The sequence below is a fragment of the Bufo gargarizans genome, chromosome 10, assembly GCF_014858855.1.
Source record: "Bufo gargarizans isolate SCDJY-AF-19 chromosome 10, ASM1485885v1, whole genome shotgun sequence".
In the NCBI taxonomy this organism is placed as follows: Eukaryota; Metazoa; Chordata; class Amphibia; order Anura; family Bufonidae; genus Bufo; species Bufo gargarizans.
Window position 1 is genome coordinate 106126275 of NC_058089.1, and position 15327 is coordinate 106141601.

The window sequence follows — 15327 nt, forward strand, 5'->3', positions numbered from 1 at the left end:
ATTTGCTACAGGCTATTTAAAGCCGTTATTCAACTAAAAATAGACATACTGCAAGTACTGTCCCATAGAACTGCCTAACAGATCTTCAGCAACAGCCCACCTGCAGCACTTTCTTCACTCTACAGTCTATTTGGGCCCTTGAGGGCAAACTAGGAGATCACTTCAGAGTGAATTAATTCATCTTCTGCTCAAGCTGGCAAAGATCAATTATTTAAAACATGCCTGCCAACCTCATAGAGCCTCAGTAACTGAAAGAGATCTCTGGAACATACTGTAAGTCAATGATAGTGAACTTTAGGAGGCATGCACTAGGTTGACTACGTTGCAGAGGACTTTTTTTTTCTTAAAACTGCTCCGTGAATACATGTAAGGAGAAGCTAGCCATTGTTGTAGTCATAGATCCTTGTAAATGGACAATTGTACAATAAATTTGAAGGCGGATATTTCTTAAGACCGGCGTTTTCTACAATGGTCCCTCTGTGTTGCTGAAGGAAGCATCAAACTAATGTAGATGCCCAGGCCTTTACATAACTTTGGTGCTTCTTCTAGCAGTCAGTGCAACAAACTTAAATCTACACCGACTCCCTTGCTGGCAAAGATTTAAGCCATTTTCCAAACCAAAAACTGGCATGAAAAATAATATATGTGCTGGGCCTGCTGGCCCGACAGCTTCCCCCACCAATGCCACACACCACTTTCTCTCCAAATTGGAAAAGGGGCATGAGCAGGGAAAAGTCACAGATTGGCATGTGACAAAATCTACAACTTATATACACCCTATTATGGCTTATATTTGTTAATGAATATCCCCCAAAGTTTTTAAATAGCAGTGTGTTGTAGATAATATTTAATATTTTTAGCTCAGATATGGCCCTTTGTATCAGTCTTCTTGGCTAGACATATTACGAGATGACTGGCGCAGGATGACTGACTTTGAACAGACATCTATTTGCAATACTCTACCTGGGGATGTCCATGCTATATGAGCCCACTCAGTGGTTGTCTTCTCAAAATTATTGCATCACTCGTCCAGTTAAAGTATAATGGTTTTTATTCACCAACAGACATCAATACAAGACAACATTTCGACTCCACTGAGTCTTTTTCAAGCTTAAAAAAGACTCAGTCGAGTTGAAACATTACCTTGTATTGATGCCTGTTGGTGAATATAAAAACGCTATACTTTTACTGGACGAGTGCTGCAGTTCTTTTGAGAAGTTATCTGCTGACATTAGGAGCCAGGATCCAACACAGGTCTGGTCCATTATATCCCGTAAGAGGATTTAAACATCTTTTTGTTATTTGATTTGCCTCAACAATGGGGCCACGGAGTGCTGCTCTTTCTTGAACTTTACACTCAGTGGTATGGTATGAGGTGTTGAAAATTTTGCTTACGTGTCACAATAATATATTGTATTTGTACTTTCCCCAAATTGTGGAAATGGACACCACGTCTTCATAAGCCACCATACTTCGGCATTCCAATGTATTCCAAATAGATTTAGGTTTTCTGCGATTGGGTGTAGGAACATGTCACAAATATCTAACAAGCCTTAAACTATAAGGACTCCATGGGTAAAGATTGCTTAGGCCACATTGCATCTTGTGAGATGCATGAAATTCTGACACAAGAGGATGGACTTGTAGAGAGGGACCACTCATTGATTGCTCTCCATAACATCCAGTCAGAAGATGATGCATGGAGAGTTAAAATAGTTGTCCAACAATTTGTCTGTTAGATCACATATCATGTAAGTTTTTAATTTTACATTTTTTTAAAATTATAAATCTATGTCTAAATGACATGGCCACTCATTAAAGGGGTTACATAACTCCCAGAGTGGCCAACCAGTGGTGTTGATAATACTTACCTGGTCGAGCCAGTTGTAGTGACGCAAAGAAAGCAGGCCAAAGTGGCCAGTGAATGGCTGTAGCGGAGAGGAAGAGGCTGTTGCATGGAGAGGAAGAGCCTGGGAGTGACAGATACTGAATCCAGCAGTGAAAAACAGGTAATTATGATCTCCATATTAGCCAGTAGCCACTATGGAAGGTCTAAGTTAGTATTGGATAACCCCTTTAAATTACATGCATTACTACTTTGAGGGTTTCAGTTGCTAGTCACACATACTGTGTATCATCTAAACATATTTAAGTCTGAATTTCTTCAAAGGATTGTCCTCATGAAACAACACTTTTAAGTGCTCCTTCAAAGTTGACACTTATAGGGGAGGGTTGGCGGCTTATATTTGTGGGGGGGGGGTATTGTAGTTGACTGACATTCCCACAGCAACAGAGCACACAGATAGGGCTAATGATCCCGATGGCTTACCCTTCATTTATACGGAACATGTCCAAGACTAATTTTAATTCCACTGTTAACTTTGCTGTTATTTCACTGATGGTTTGAATAACATCTAATAAAGATCCAACCATAAGAAATAGACTGGATGTCAAGTGATTGGCTCCAAAGTCAGCCATTATAGGATAGGATTGGGGCACATCATTATGTTGGATGCTAGACTCATCAGATGTAATACTCTGGTGGACTTGTTCCACCCTGTACATTTTCTTGACCTTGGGACACCACAATGTCTGGTCCCGTAAAAGGATATATTTTAAGTTCCTGGTTTACATAGGCAGTTCAATTCAGAAGCCATCAAGTAGAACTTATGTCTGGATGAAGACCCCTTTATGTTAGGAGATTTTGGCTCGTTACCACATTTAGATAAGTGGAATTAAGTGCTCTGGAGCAAAGATTACTGCAATGTAACTTCATAATAAACCTATTTCATTTATGGACATCAATCATCATGTTCTCACTACATCATTCGAGATTTTTTTTTTATAAAGCTGGAGTAAATGTGATGATACTCTTAATTGATTTCAATCAAGGTTTCAATAAAACTGTATTTTGTATTCTGAAAGCATAAAAATAATAAGAAGTGAAGAAGGTCATTGTTAATGAGGTTCATTTCTTCAAATTTCCTGATGTCAAGATCTGTAAATGAATGCTACTTTCTGCTTTATTGGCACTGGTTTCATAGCTTAACTACAAAATCTATTCCTAAGCAGTAAAATTAGTGATAGCAGCTTTTCATATGATAAGATAGGTGGAATGCTGATCACATATTGGACATTTTCTATCCTATGAATTAAAGGAACACTCCAGGAAAAAAAAAAATATATATATAATCTATTAATGTGATTGACTGTAGAGCTTAAAGGGGTTATGCAGTGATAGAATACTGATGATATCCTCAAGATAGGTAATTAATATGATATTGGTGGGGGTCTGACTCACAGCACCCCCTCAGATCAACAATAGAATGTTTATGATCTATCCTCAGGGGTCCGACTCCTAGAACTCCCACAATTAGCTTTTGGAAGTAGTAGCCATGCTCATACGAGCACTGCTTTCGCTTCAAAATTACTCTGCACATTTTTTCGTTTGTAGAGGCAGTGCAGTGCAATTACGAATGTTTTTTCCCATTCACTGAATTAGATAGAGTAGTTGTAATTACACAGCACAGTCACTATAAGTGAGCCAACGCTCAGTGTAATTTTGAAGCGGAAGTTAGGCTTATACGAGCACAGCTACCTCTTTAACCTGATCTGCAAGGGTTTTGGGAGTATAGGTCATCAATACTCTATAACTGCACAACCCCTTCAATGTAACATGTGGAACATTTGGTGAATTTCTGATATTGAATCAAGTTTTAAACTTATTTATGAATAAAATAAGCAAAAAATAAATAAAAAAACGCCATGCTTACCTCAATAGTTTTGTTTTCCAGCTTGACAAAGGGTGTGGCTTAGCAGAAAGTGGGCATTTTGGTGACAACTAGGCCAACCAATCAGTTATATAATGTTAGACTAAAGTGTGTAGCCTGACACCAAATGTATCTTCCAGCCTGAGCCACTATGATAAATTCTGCATCTCTTTATATTGCCCATCTAAGTTTATGCTAGCTACATTTTGGACAAGATTAGTTTACCTGCCCTGTTGAATGAAAGAGGTTGGCTACTTTCTGGTTATTGTTGACCAATGTGTATATAAGATGATTATATGACACTTACTGATATAGTCCTTGTTGAAATTCTGCACTATTTTCTTTATTTTATAAGGTGCACAAAGTTTTTTGTACTGTCCACACAGAGGTCTTGTCCATAAATTGGCTGCTGATGGAGGGTCATGTGACTAGGCAAATCACCTCCATGTGACATCTCCTCCATTCAGATACACTGCCCCTGCTATCTGTACTTGTTCTGTTTGGAGTATAGTGCCGGTGCAGTGTGTTTGAATGGAGGAGACATCACATGGAGGTGATTTGCCTGGTCACATGACTCTCCATCAGCAGCCATTTTATGGACACGACCTCTGTGTGGACAGTACAAAATACGTTGTGTATCTAATGAAATACAGAAAATTATGCAGAATTTCAACAAAGGCTATATTAGTAAGTGCCATATTATCATCTTATATACATATTGGTCAACAATAACCAGAAAGTGGCCAATCCCTTTAAACTTAGAGCAGAGCTTCAGGCGGTGCATGACTCAAGGATTCAAAAAACTTCAAAGAGAGATTCTTTATGTCATGCTGCAACCCGTTTTCTGGAACAGTCATGGCAATCTCGGTCTGTCCCTGCCCAAAAATGTATAGGGCTTATATAAGCCCCACCTATAAATTGACCTTCTTGGGTGGGTTTATGGAATTCCATGGGTGGGACTTATATGCCCCAAATTTACAAAAAACAATGCTGGTAGGTATGCTAACACAGCACATCAGTTCTGCCCAGAATATAAGTTTGTTTCCATTTTTAGTGTTGTAAAGTACCAAATTAGTGTTTGGCCAAGGATACAGAGTAAGGCCGCCCATACACTTTAGATAATTCTGCTGATGGCCATTTTTCCCAACCCCACGTTCAGTGAGCTACTACCAGATACATTTACCTCTCCTGTGAACAAAAGAAATGGGCATTTTGAAATCCAACAGATTTCCTACTTTTCCTATGACATCTGCTAACAGGGGAAATTGATTACATACATTAGATGTTTGACCGGTCCTGCCAAAATCGTCAGCTTTAGCCAATATTAATCTAAGGTGTTTTAATACAATGTCTTTTATATTATAGTTACTTATTTATTATACAAAGCTTTACATTCCTTATTTAACTAAAGAGAAAAGTGAAATATCTCAGCCTGCAGCTATCACTAGACGTAGAGGAGGCAAATATGAAGTCCCTGTTGGGTTCAGTGAGCTGTATGCAGTATGCAGAAAGAATTGTATCTTTCATATCTGAAAAAGAATCAGGAATTTTAGAGATATATAAAGCAAAATGTGGAGCCCATATCAATATGTTATATTATTACTTCACACAGAACCTATTTAAATAGAAATAATATATATTAACAAAGGTAAAAAATAACTTTAAAAGGATATCCAACAATTTTATTTTACTTTTTAAAATTTTTACACCAGCCTGTTGTACCTGTGAAAAAAAAAACATACTCACCTGCTCCCTAAAACTCTATTCCGCCTCCCTTCTCTGGTCTTCAATGGAACTCCCAGACGGACAGGGTCAGGTGCACTACTGCAGTCAATGACTAGCCTTAGCAGTCACATGTCCCCAAGAGGCACACAACACATCTATAACTTACATCTAGAGGAAATGTCGCTGCCGAGGTCAGTCATTGGCTGCTGCAACAGTCAAGTCTCCAGATGTCGACCAAAAATCCAGTGAAGGGAGAAAGAGAATCAGAATAGAGCAGCAGAGTGTCAGTGAGTATAGTTTTTCCACAGGTAAAGCAGGAGTTTGACCCACAAGCTACATTTACTATATATCCACAGCATATGTATAATGAAAGGGCATCCAGCTGCTTGGGCCCCTAATGATCACAAGAATTAGGGGAGGGTTCCTAAGTCCCCTGTGTGAATGAAGAAGTAGTGGTCATGCACGTCTACCTCTCCGTTTATGGTCTATGGGTCTGCTAAGTACAGCTCTCTGCAATATCTATCAGTCTCACAGAGGTGAATGGACCATTTATCCTATGGACCCCCTTAACACAAGAAATTATGAGTGAGCATTGTTTATATCTTGTTACGTGAGTCTTTTTTTATATGGAACTTTAGAACCAATTTAATTAAAGGCAAAAGTACTAAATAGAGATGGCCTTGCGGTTTTCGCCCGGCGGTTGTTTCGCAGCAAACTTTGCGGGTTCACGATATACTGAACATATGGCGATGCCCGTCACGCCGTATTATTTTACATTGCGAAGAACTTTGACCCATGACACATCCATCAGGTAAGCCAGGACAGCCAATTAAGATGTCTCAGTACATGGACATACCCCCACCCTATAACAGAACCCGATCTGGCAGACAATTTACATTCAGTGTTTTGCCAGTGTAGGGAGAGGTTGCTGTGTGGAGCAGGGACAGGCTGTTAGGGACACCAAATGCTAGCTAATAGGGCCACAAAGGTCCTTTTAAGGACTGGTATAGGTGTGTTATCTATAGGTGTGATATACTGAGGGGTGTGATATACTTATAATATACTTTCTAACATAGAAAGTATATTATAGTGCATTTCGTATTGTGGAGCAGTTGTGTGCGGTTCTGCTGCGATACTGCAGGTATATAGAGGGAGAAACTGTATTGGAACAACTAATTGCAACAGTTTTGATATATAGAGATGGCCTTGCGGTTCGCCCAGCGGTCATTTCGCGGCTAACTTTGCTCGTTCGCAGTTCACCGAACAAGCGAACATATGGCCAGGGCCGGCGTCATAACCCGGCATCCCCGGGCAAGTGCCGGGGCCCAATGCTCCTGGGGGGGCCCACTGAGCTGCTATGAGCACTTCCATCAATACAGATGGGAGCTCTCACTGCTGTCACTTCACTTACGCAGTACCCCTTTGGTGGGGCCCTCTGAGCTGCAGAGACTCAGGACACACCCCCTCTACACAGGACACATGCTGCCTGAGGAGAGAGACCGAGGGCTGGAGCTGGAGCTGAAGACAGTCTGTGAGTGAGTCTGCAGTCTGCACTGTGAATGTCTCTTGGGACAGAAGGGGGGGTCTCTTCGATCGGCTGCTGCTTCATTCTATTTAGTTGTGTTACTGTTTCATTAAGCAGTTTGCCCCCATGACACCTGCCCCCCCCCCCCATATCCTGTCCTATCTCATCCTCATGGGGCCCCTGCTGTCTCCTTTCCTCCCTCATGTATCCAGAGCTCCTGTTTCACCCTCCTATCTCCTGTTGCTGCCCTGCACAGACCTCCTGCCCCTACTTCTTGTATGAATCCCCCTCAGAGCCCCTTCCCCCTACTTGCTGTGTCCACCCCTCCTGTCCACCCAGGGCCCCTGTCTCACTCCTCTGCCTCTCATTATGGTGGCATCTGAACAGCATTCACCATAAGGACCTTCTAACGTCACAGGGTCATGTGACTGTGCCCCCCGCCCCGTACTGTGCCCCTTTATACCCTGCATTGTGCCCTCTTACCACACCCTGTGCAGTGCCCATAGTCATTCCCTGTACTGTGCCCTCTTATACCCTTTTATCCGGTCACTGTATGGTGGTTTTATCATTGTATGGCGGTGTTATCACTATATGGCGGTGGTATCCAATAACTGCATGGCCATAACTGTATCCCTTTCCCTGCCCACGCCATCCTTTTTTAGACCTGGCATGAGCGGGAAAAGATACAGATTGCGGTGCTAAGGACCTTTGTGCCACAATCTGTGTCAGAAATAGGCCTAAGTCTAGTTTCACACTAGCGTTCGGCTGTCCGCTCGTGAGCTCCGTTTGAAGGGGCTCACGAGCGGACCCGAACGGATCCGTCCAGCCCTGATGCAGTCTGAATGGATGCGGATCCGCTCAGACTGCATCAGTCTGGCGGCGTTCAGCCTCCGCTCCGCTCAGCAGGCGGACACCTGAACGCTGCTTGCAGCGTTCGGGTGTCCGCCTGGCCGTGCGGAGGCATGCGGATCCGTCCAGACTTACAATGTAAGTCAATGGGGACGGATCCGTTTGAAGATGCCACAATATGGCTCAATCTTCAAGCGGATCCGTCCCCCATTGACTTTCAATGTAAAAGTCTGGACGGATCCGCTCAGGCTAATTTCACACTAAGCTTTTTTTTTGCCAATTTAATGCAGACGGATCCGTTCTGAACGGAGCCTCCGTCTGCATTAATATGATCGGATCCGTTCAGAACGGATCCGATCGAACGCTAGTGTGAAAGTAGCCTAAGGCTACTTTCACACCTGCGTTTAGGTGCGGATTCGTCTGGTATCTGCACAGACGGATCCGCACCTATAATGCAAACGCTTACATCCGTTCAGAACGTATACGTTTGCATGATAATGCAAACGGATCCGTTTAGACTTTACATTGAAAGTCAATGGGGGACGGATCCGTTTGAAAATTGAGCCATATTGTGTCAACTTCAAACGGATCCGTCCCCATTGACTTACATTGTAAGTCTGGATGGATCCGCGCGCCTCCGCACGGCCAGGCGGACACCCGAACGCTGCAAGCAGCGTTCAGGTGTCCGCCTGCTGAGCGGAGCGGAGGACAGACTGTGCCAGACTGATGCATTCTGAGCGGATCCGCATCCACTCAGAATGCATTAGGGCTGGACGAATCCGTTCGGGGCCGCTTGTGAGGGCCTTCAAACGGAACTCACAAGCGGAGCCCCGAACGCAAGTGTGAAAGTAGCCTTACATAGATGTATTTCTATATAATAAATGACCCCCTAATTGTATTATTATTCGGGGGTAGGGCTAATATCTTTATAGTATATAGATTCTAGTGTATTATACTGTGCCATGTATTTCCCAGTAGAAAATGATCCTTGGGAAGCACAGTCCTCATCCCTGACCAGCAGGACCAGGTAGCGCTCTGTCAGTACATGGCGGCCTCTCCGCCACGCTGCTCCGCTGTGTACTGGGGCTTATTCTGACACTAGGGCTGGGTTCACATCCCATTTGTGCCATCCATTTAATGAATACCAAAAATGTATGCGTTACCAGATGCCTCAGACTGATGCCGTACAGTGGCGTCCGGTCACCATACAGTTCCATTGTAAAAAACCATATACGTTAACGTATGCATTTTTTACTTGACTCTGCAGGATACAAAAACGTGGAGCGCTGCACATTTATATACATCAAACCGATAGGAAACCGTGATGTGAACACACATTGGGGAGGAGGGGGGCGTACTAAAATTTGCTGTGGGGCCCAGTCAGTTCCAGCTACATCACTGCACATCTCCTTCTCTCCTCCAGGCCTGGCTCACTGCTGCAGTGGGCCGGAGGAGAGAAAGAGCGCAGGGAGCTGCGGTTAGTGATGGACAGGACGACCAGCTCCCCTGCAATGATAGGTATGTGAGGGGGCCACTGGGGGGTCATTCATCATACTGTGAGGGCCCCTTACACAGTATAATGACTCCCAGTGCCCCCCATTTAGTATAACGATCCCCATTGACCCTCCATTTAGCATAATGACCACCAGAGCCCCCATTAAATATAATAACCCCTCGTGCCCCCTCCATACAGTATAACCCCCAGTGTGGTGGCGACTAGGGGTCATTATTCTGAATGGAGTGTCGCTGTGGGGTCATTATACTGTGAGGGCCCTTTACATAGTATAATGACCCTCAGTGTCCCCCATTTAGTATAATGACCCCCAGAGCCCCCTCCATACAGTATTCCCCCAGTGTGGGGGCTACTGGGGGTCATTATTCTGAATGGGGGCGACTGGGGGTTATTATTCTGAATGCAGGGCCACAGGTGGTCATAATACGGGGGGGGGGAATTGGGGGTTCATTATACTGTGTGAAGGGCCACTAGTAGTCATTATACTGTGTGAAGGGCCACTAGTAGTCATTATACTGTATAGGGGTCACTGGGGGTCATTATACCGTGTGGGAGCCACAGGGGGACATGTCAATGTAAAAAAATGCCTCACGGGGGCCCACTGGGATTTATCGCCCAAGGGCCCACATGAACCTGGAGCCGGCCCTGCATATGGCGATGTCCGCCGGTGCCATATTCTTTTGCATTGTGCTGAACTTTGACCCATGACACCTCCATCAGGTGGGACAGGACAGCCAATTGAGAAGTTTTTAGCACATGGACACCTCCCCAACCCTATAAAAAAAAACGATCTGGCAGCCATTTTACATTCATTTTTTTGCCAGTGTAGGGAGAGGTTGCTGTGTGGAGCAGGGACAGGCTGTTAGGGACACCAAACACTAGCTAATAGGACCACAAAAGTCCTTTTAAGGACTGGTATAGGTGTGCTATCTATAGGTGTGACATACTGAGGGGTGTAATATACTTATAATATGCTATATAACATAGAAAGTATATTATAGTGCATTTGTATTGTGCAGCAGTTGTGTGCTGTTCTGCTGCGATACCGCAGCTATACACAGGGACAAACGCTATTGGAATAACTAATTGCAACTGGTGTGATATACCTGGTTCGCCTGCCATTAAAGTCAATGGGGCCTGCCGTGAACGTGTGGTTCGCGAATATTTAATCGCGAACGCGCGTTCGCGAACCGTCCCTGACGATATTCGTCCATCACTAGTGCTGAAATGTACATGTCTCAGAGCAAGTACTTATTAACTTAATTATAAGAAAGCCTCTTCTAAACATTTGTGAAAGTAGCAAAAACACAAGGAATAATTTATTGAGCTTGATAGATTGCAGACTACCTGGTATTCCTATTGAATATCAACCAGGGAAGGTCCTTTGTTTTAACTTGGCTGTGTAATGATCCTTCTGCAGTGATTTAGGGAATGTGTATGCTGACTAACCTTCTGTAGCCTACAGCTCCTTCCCAGGACCACTAGATTTATGGTCTTGTTTTATCTCTCCAGGTATACAGCTCATCTTTCTCTGATAGTGTTTTACCATTTTTAAGGTTGTGTTTGTCTACGCATGATATGGCTATGGATAAAACTGGCCAACCACTATTATATTGATAAAAGATGCTATCAATACAACTTTAATGTTTCATATCCTGTGTATTAGTAATCATAAGAGCAATTTCAAATATTAATATAAGTAATAATAATAATAAATAATGCAAATCTTTTATGAAGATCAATATAAGAAAGTTTTAAATCTTCAAGATACTTTGATAAATACATTTTAAACTATTGTGTTGAAAATAGAATGTGGTAATGATGTTCATTCCTTATCACTTTTATTAGAGATCTTCACTAACTAGACTTCTTATTGCATCAGGTCTGCATGTTAAAGGATTCTCCCCCCCACCAGGGCATTAACCCAGTACTATATTTAAGGGACTGTAGCACAGGGAACAGGAACATAGGGGAATGGCACTCAGAATGACATAACTAACCTTTGATTTAAACCACAGATGCCCAACCTACGGCCCACAGGCCAAACCGGCCCGTAAAGCTGTGTCATGCAGCCCCCGCAGTGACTGGAGGCCTTAGACTTTTCCCTGCTTTTTTTCCAGTTCAGGGTGCGCTGTGAATGACACAGGCAGCACAGCAATGCTGCCTGTGCCTGCATTAACAGATAGCAAAGCTCCGGACAGCAAGGGGCTTTGCTATTAGTTCGATTGGGCGGGTGCCGGAGCGATACAGCCCCCTGCAGTAGGGGAAGCCGGCAGGAGCGGGAAGGAGGAGGGGCCGGCTCCCGGGGGTGGCTGAAGCAAAGAGTGCCGGGCTCACTGCGCAAGGACCACGAGAAACATGACGGCTGAGGAGCTGAAGCCTACAGCCCAGACAGAAAGATGGACGTGCAGAAGAAGGTGACAGTGCAGGGTTTAATATATCGATGTGTATAATGTATGTAGAGCAGTGTGTGATCATCACATAATGCACTAGATACATCATACACATGAATACATCACATGCCCCCTCACAGTAATAATGGCCAGATATGTGCCCTCTTCACAGCAGTAATGCTCACAAATGCCCCTCACAGTGTTTGCATTTCTTACTGGCAAAGCTACCTGGTTCTGGCCCGCAAAATTTATACCAAGTCTAGTGCAGCCCTCTGGTTGGGCACCACTGATTTACACAAACAATGAGGGGCTCAACTTTAAAAATGCAATAAAGTTGGTTTGAAATCCCTTTAAGTCCTATAGTGGTACTTCTATATATACTCTACTTCCTTTACCTGGTTGATCGAGGCCCGTCGGTTCACTTAACTAACTCAATTAGTACCAATAGTGGACAATGCATTAAATGGAGCAACAACCCCTCTCTCATAATGATGCCACAAGAGATAATTGCTGCCAATTTTCACTTTCTGATTCCACCCAAAGGAAATTGAGTTCACCTCGAAGACCCAGGGACAGCTATAGATGCACGTAGGCCCTGGGGCTTCATTTTGGGCCAGCTATCTACCCACTGTTGAGGTGTCAAGCATATATCATACCTAGTTACATAAGTAATAAATCAGAAAATGGCAGCACAAGAGCAAAATATATATATAAGAAAAGGAGGTGCTAGCCAATAGGTCTGACAATGTCCCATAAATGCAAAAAATAGAAAACAGGCAGCACACTCACATGAAAAACAGAGGTGTTTATTCACCCATGCTGGAAGTGCAACGTTTCGGCTCTATACTGGAGCCTTTCTCAAGCCTTTAGTAAATAATCTATAAAATAATGTATTTATAGTGCAAAGCATACATATGTGAGAAAGGCTTCAGTATAGAGCCGAAATGTGAATAAGCACCTCTATTTTTCATGTGATTGTGCTGCCTGATTTCAATTTTTTTTAAGCTACATAAGTACATATTAGATAAGGTTGAAAAAGATACAGGTCCATCAAGTCCTTATCTATAATCCTACAGTGATGATCCAGTGAATGGCAAAAATAACCCTATGGAGCAGAGACCAATTTCCTCATCTTAAGGAAGAATTCTGTAAGGGAGAATTAATTTCTGACTTTTAATATGGATTTTAATAATTCTTGGATCAACATTTAATATCCAAGATATCTTCTATAGTACCCACAGCCAGAACTATTTTTGCATTCAAGAAAGTCATCTAGAACCCTTTTGAACTTGTTCAATGGATGTACCATCACAATCTTCTCTGACAATGTCTCACTGCCCTTAAAGAATCTGGCTATGATGATGGTGAGAACTTGTTTCTCCTAGACACAAGATGCCCTTTTGTCATGGTTGCTGGTCTAGGTACAAAAAGATCATCAGCAAGATCTGCCCAATCATGTATTGTTAAAATATACTCTACCTTTCGCAGTCGAACAACACCTTCCTGTGTCTGGGAGTCTGTAGTGATTTCAAATATGTCTCTCCCATCACCATCAATGATGTCAAAAGATGATTTAGCATTGTCTCCAATGTCTCTGTCATTTGCCTTCACTCTTCCAATTGGATCACCAATGGCAATGTCTTCTGGGATTACAAACTGATACTGACCTTACAAATAAGGGGAAGAAAGAAAGAAAACATTACAATTAAAGTTAATGCAATCAGTTTCTTATGTCACATCTCTCTATAACTCATACAGATTTTCACCAGGTTCCTGCCAATAGAAACAAGATATTTAAGGTTCTACCACTTTTCAGAGTGAGGTAATAAATCACTTACTAGCTGGCAGTAGCCTCCTAATCCACCCTCCTCTCTCCATAGACTTTGGAGAGGGAGATGAAGTGCTAACAGAGATAAGAGTCTGAGGAAAGAGAAAGAGGAGTAAAGGAGCCTGAGAAGCCCACGAGGAAGCATAATTATTTAATATGATATATTACAAAGTTTGTTATATTCTCCTGTACTATTCAAGCTTATTTATAACTGGAAAATGCATATCTCTCATTCCCTGGGCTCTCCTTTTTGGAGGGTACTGTCTTTCATTACAGAGACAAAATAGATGTACAACAACTTACATTCAAGACAATGCTCTATGGGAAAAATATGCTAATTAGACCTTGTCAAACAACCATACACAGCCCGTACTGACTAGGGGCTAGAACCTCGAAACAGCTGTCTACAGATAGGTCCCTCTTTCATTTACCAACTATTAGCTGACATAAACTAATTTACTATACATATCTTTGTATTTTTAAAGGCATAGATATATTTTTTTGCAATACAATCTTCAATTTGCTTCTAGTCATCAGAATAATTTTATATCGGGATTTTACTGGTCTCCTATTGGGATGTTCTATGACACAGATGTACTATGACCAAGCTCGTCATCCCAGGAGCCTGGTGCGAGATTTAACAGCAGCATGTTAATTAAGCAGCTGCTGAAAGAAAGATTTTTGCATCTGCCACCCTCAACATGCATATAACTTCATCTCTACGTTTATGGGAATTCTTTACCATAAAATTGCAATAGCCATAAAGTATCTTCCTAATCATTCAAGATTTTGCCAATCCTTATCGGTAATTGCTACACTGTATCTTCCTTGTGCTGAAAGTACAGGATTCTCCTCTTTGGTTATTTTCCAGTTGATTTTACAATCTGCAGTCAATATGTTGCATTCAACAAATATTTTCTTGTATTTACAATCATGCAATCTATTCTGACAAAATCCAATTACAGAACATGCACCAATGCCCTCTGGCAAGCTCTTCACATGACTGAATAATGGCCATTGTTCCTAAAACCTTTAATGCACTGATGAACGTCCCCCCCTCGTCCTCCTAAATCTCTCTTTGCGGAACCCAATTAAAGATTGTGTGTATATTCTGGTGTGAAATATTGCACTGTCCAATTAGGAATGATTTAACGTTCTCCTAAAACTTGTATTTCAGCGTTGACTAGGAGTCAGGCTTGACTTTGACTTCTAATAATAGAATATTTGGAGGAAGAGTGCAAGCTAGCTTCTTCAGTCTGCTAAGTATACAAGAAGCGAAGAACAGCGACCCCCAACTGCGAGCAACTCAATTCCATGGGTAAAAGGATCTGACTTTCTGCAGGACTAATCCCAGCGTGAAAACCATTGATGCCTAATATTAAAAAACCTCAGAGATAATTAGAGACGTGGGAACTTTAATTTAGAACCATTAGACACTATTAATATATTGGATAATGAACAAAACGGATGCTCATTTGCATGTTGTACTCTGCTTAACCAAGACGTGTTACAAAACAAAGTAGAGAATAAATGCACATTTGCTGCTTCATACATTAACCTGCTGGTGTATGTAAAATACACAGGATCTGGTCAAAATGATCTTCGGATTAGGCCTCTTGCACACGACCGTATAGTTTTTTAAATATTTTGCGGTCCGCAAAACGGAACAGCTGGCCCCTGATAGAGCAGTACTTTCCATGTCCGTTATGCTGACAATAATAGGA

At 42.4% G+C, this 15327-nt stretch overlaps 1 protein-coding gene across 1 annotated transcript in view; it reads right to left on the reverse strand.

The window, feature by feature from the left end:
* LOC122920383 (cadherin-8-like) overlaps positions 1–15327 on the reverse strand; it is a 391866-nt gene that overhangs the window by 122702 nt on the left and 253837 nt on the right. Inside the window, exon 5 of the mRNA XM_044269837.1 lies at positions 13255–13442. Within this exon, the coding sequence (XP_044125772.1) occupies positions 13255–13442 (188 nt within the window). The remainder of the gene's footprint in view (positions 1–13254; positions 13443–15327) is intronic.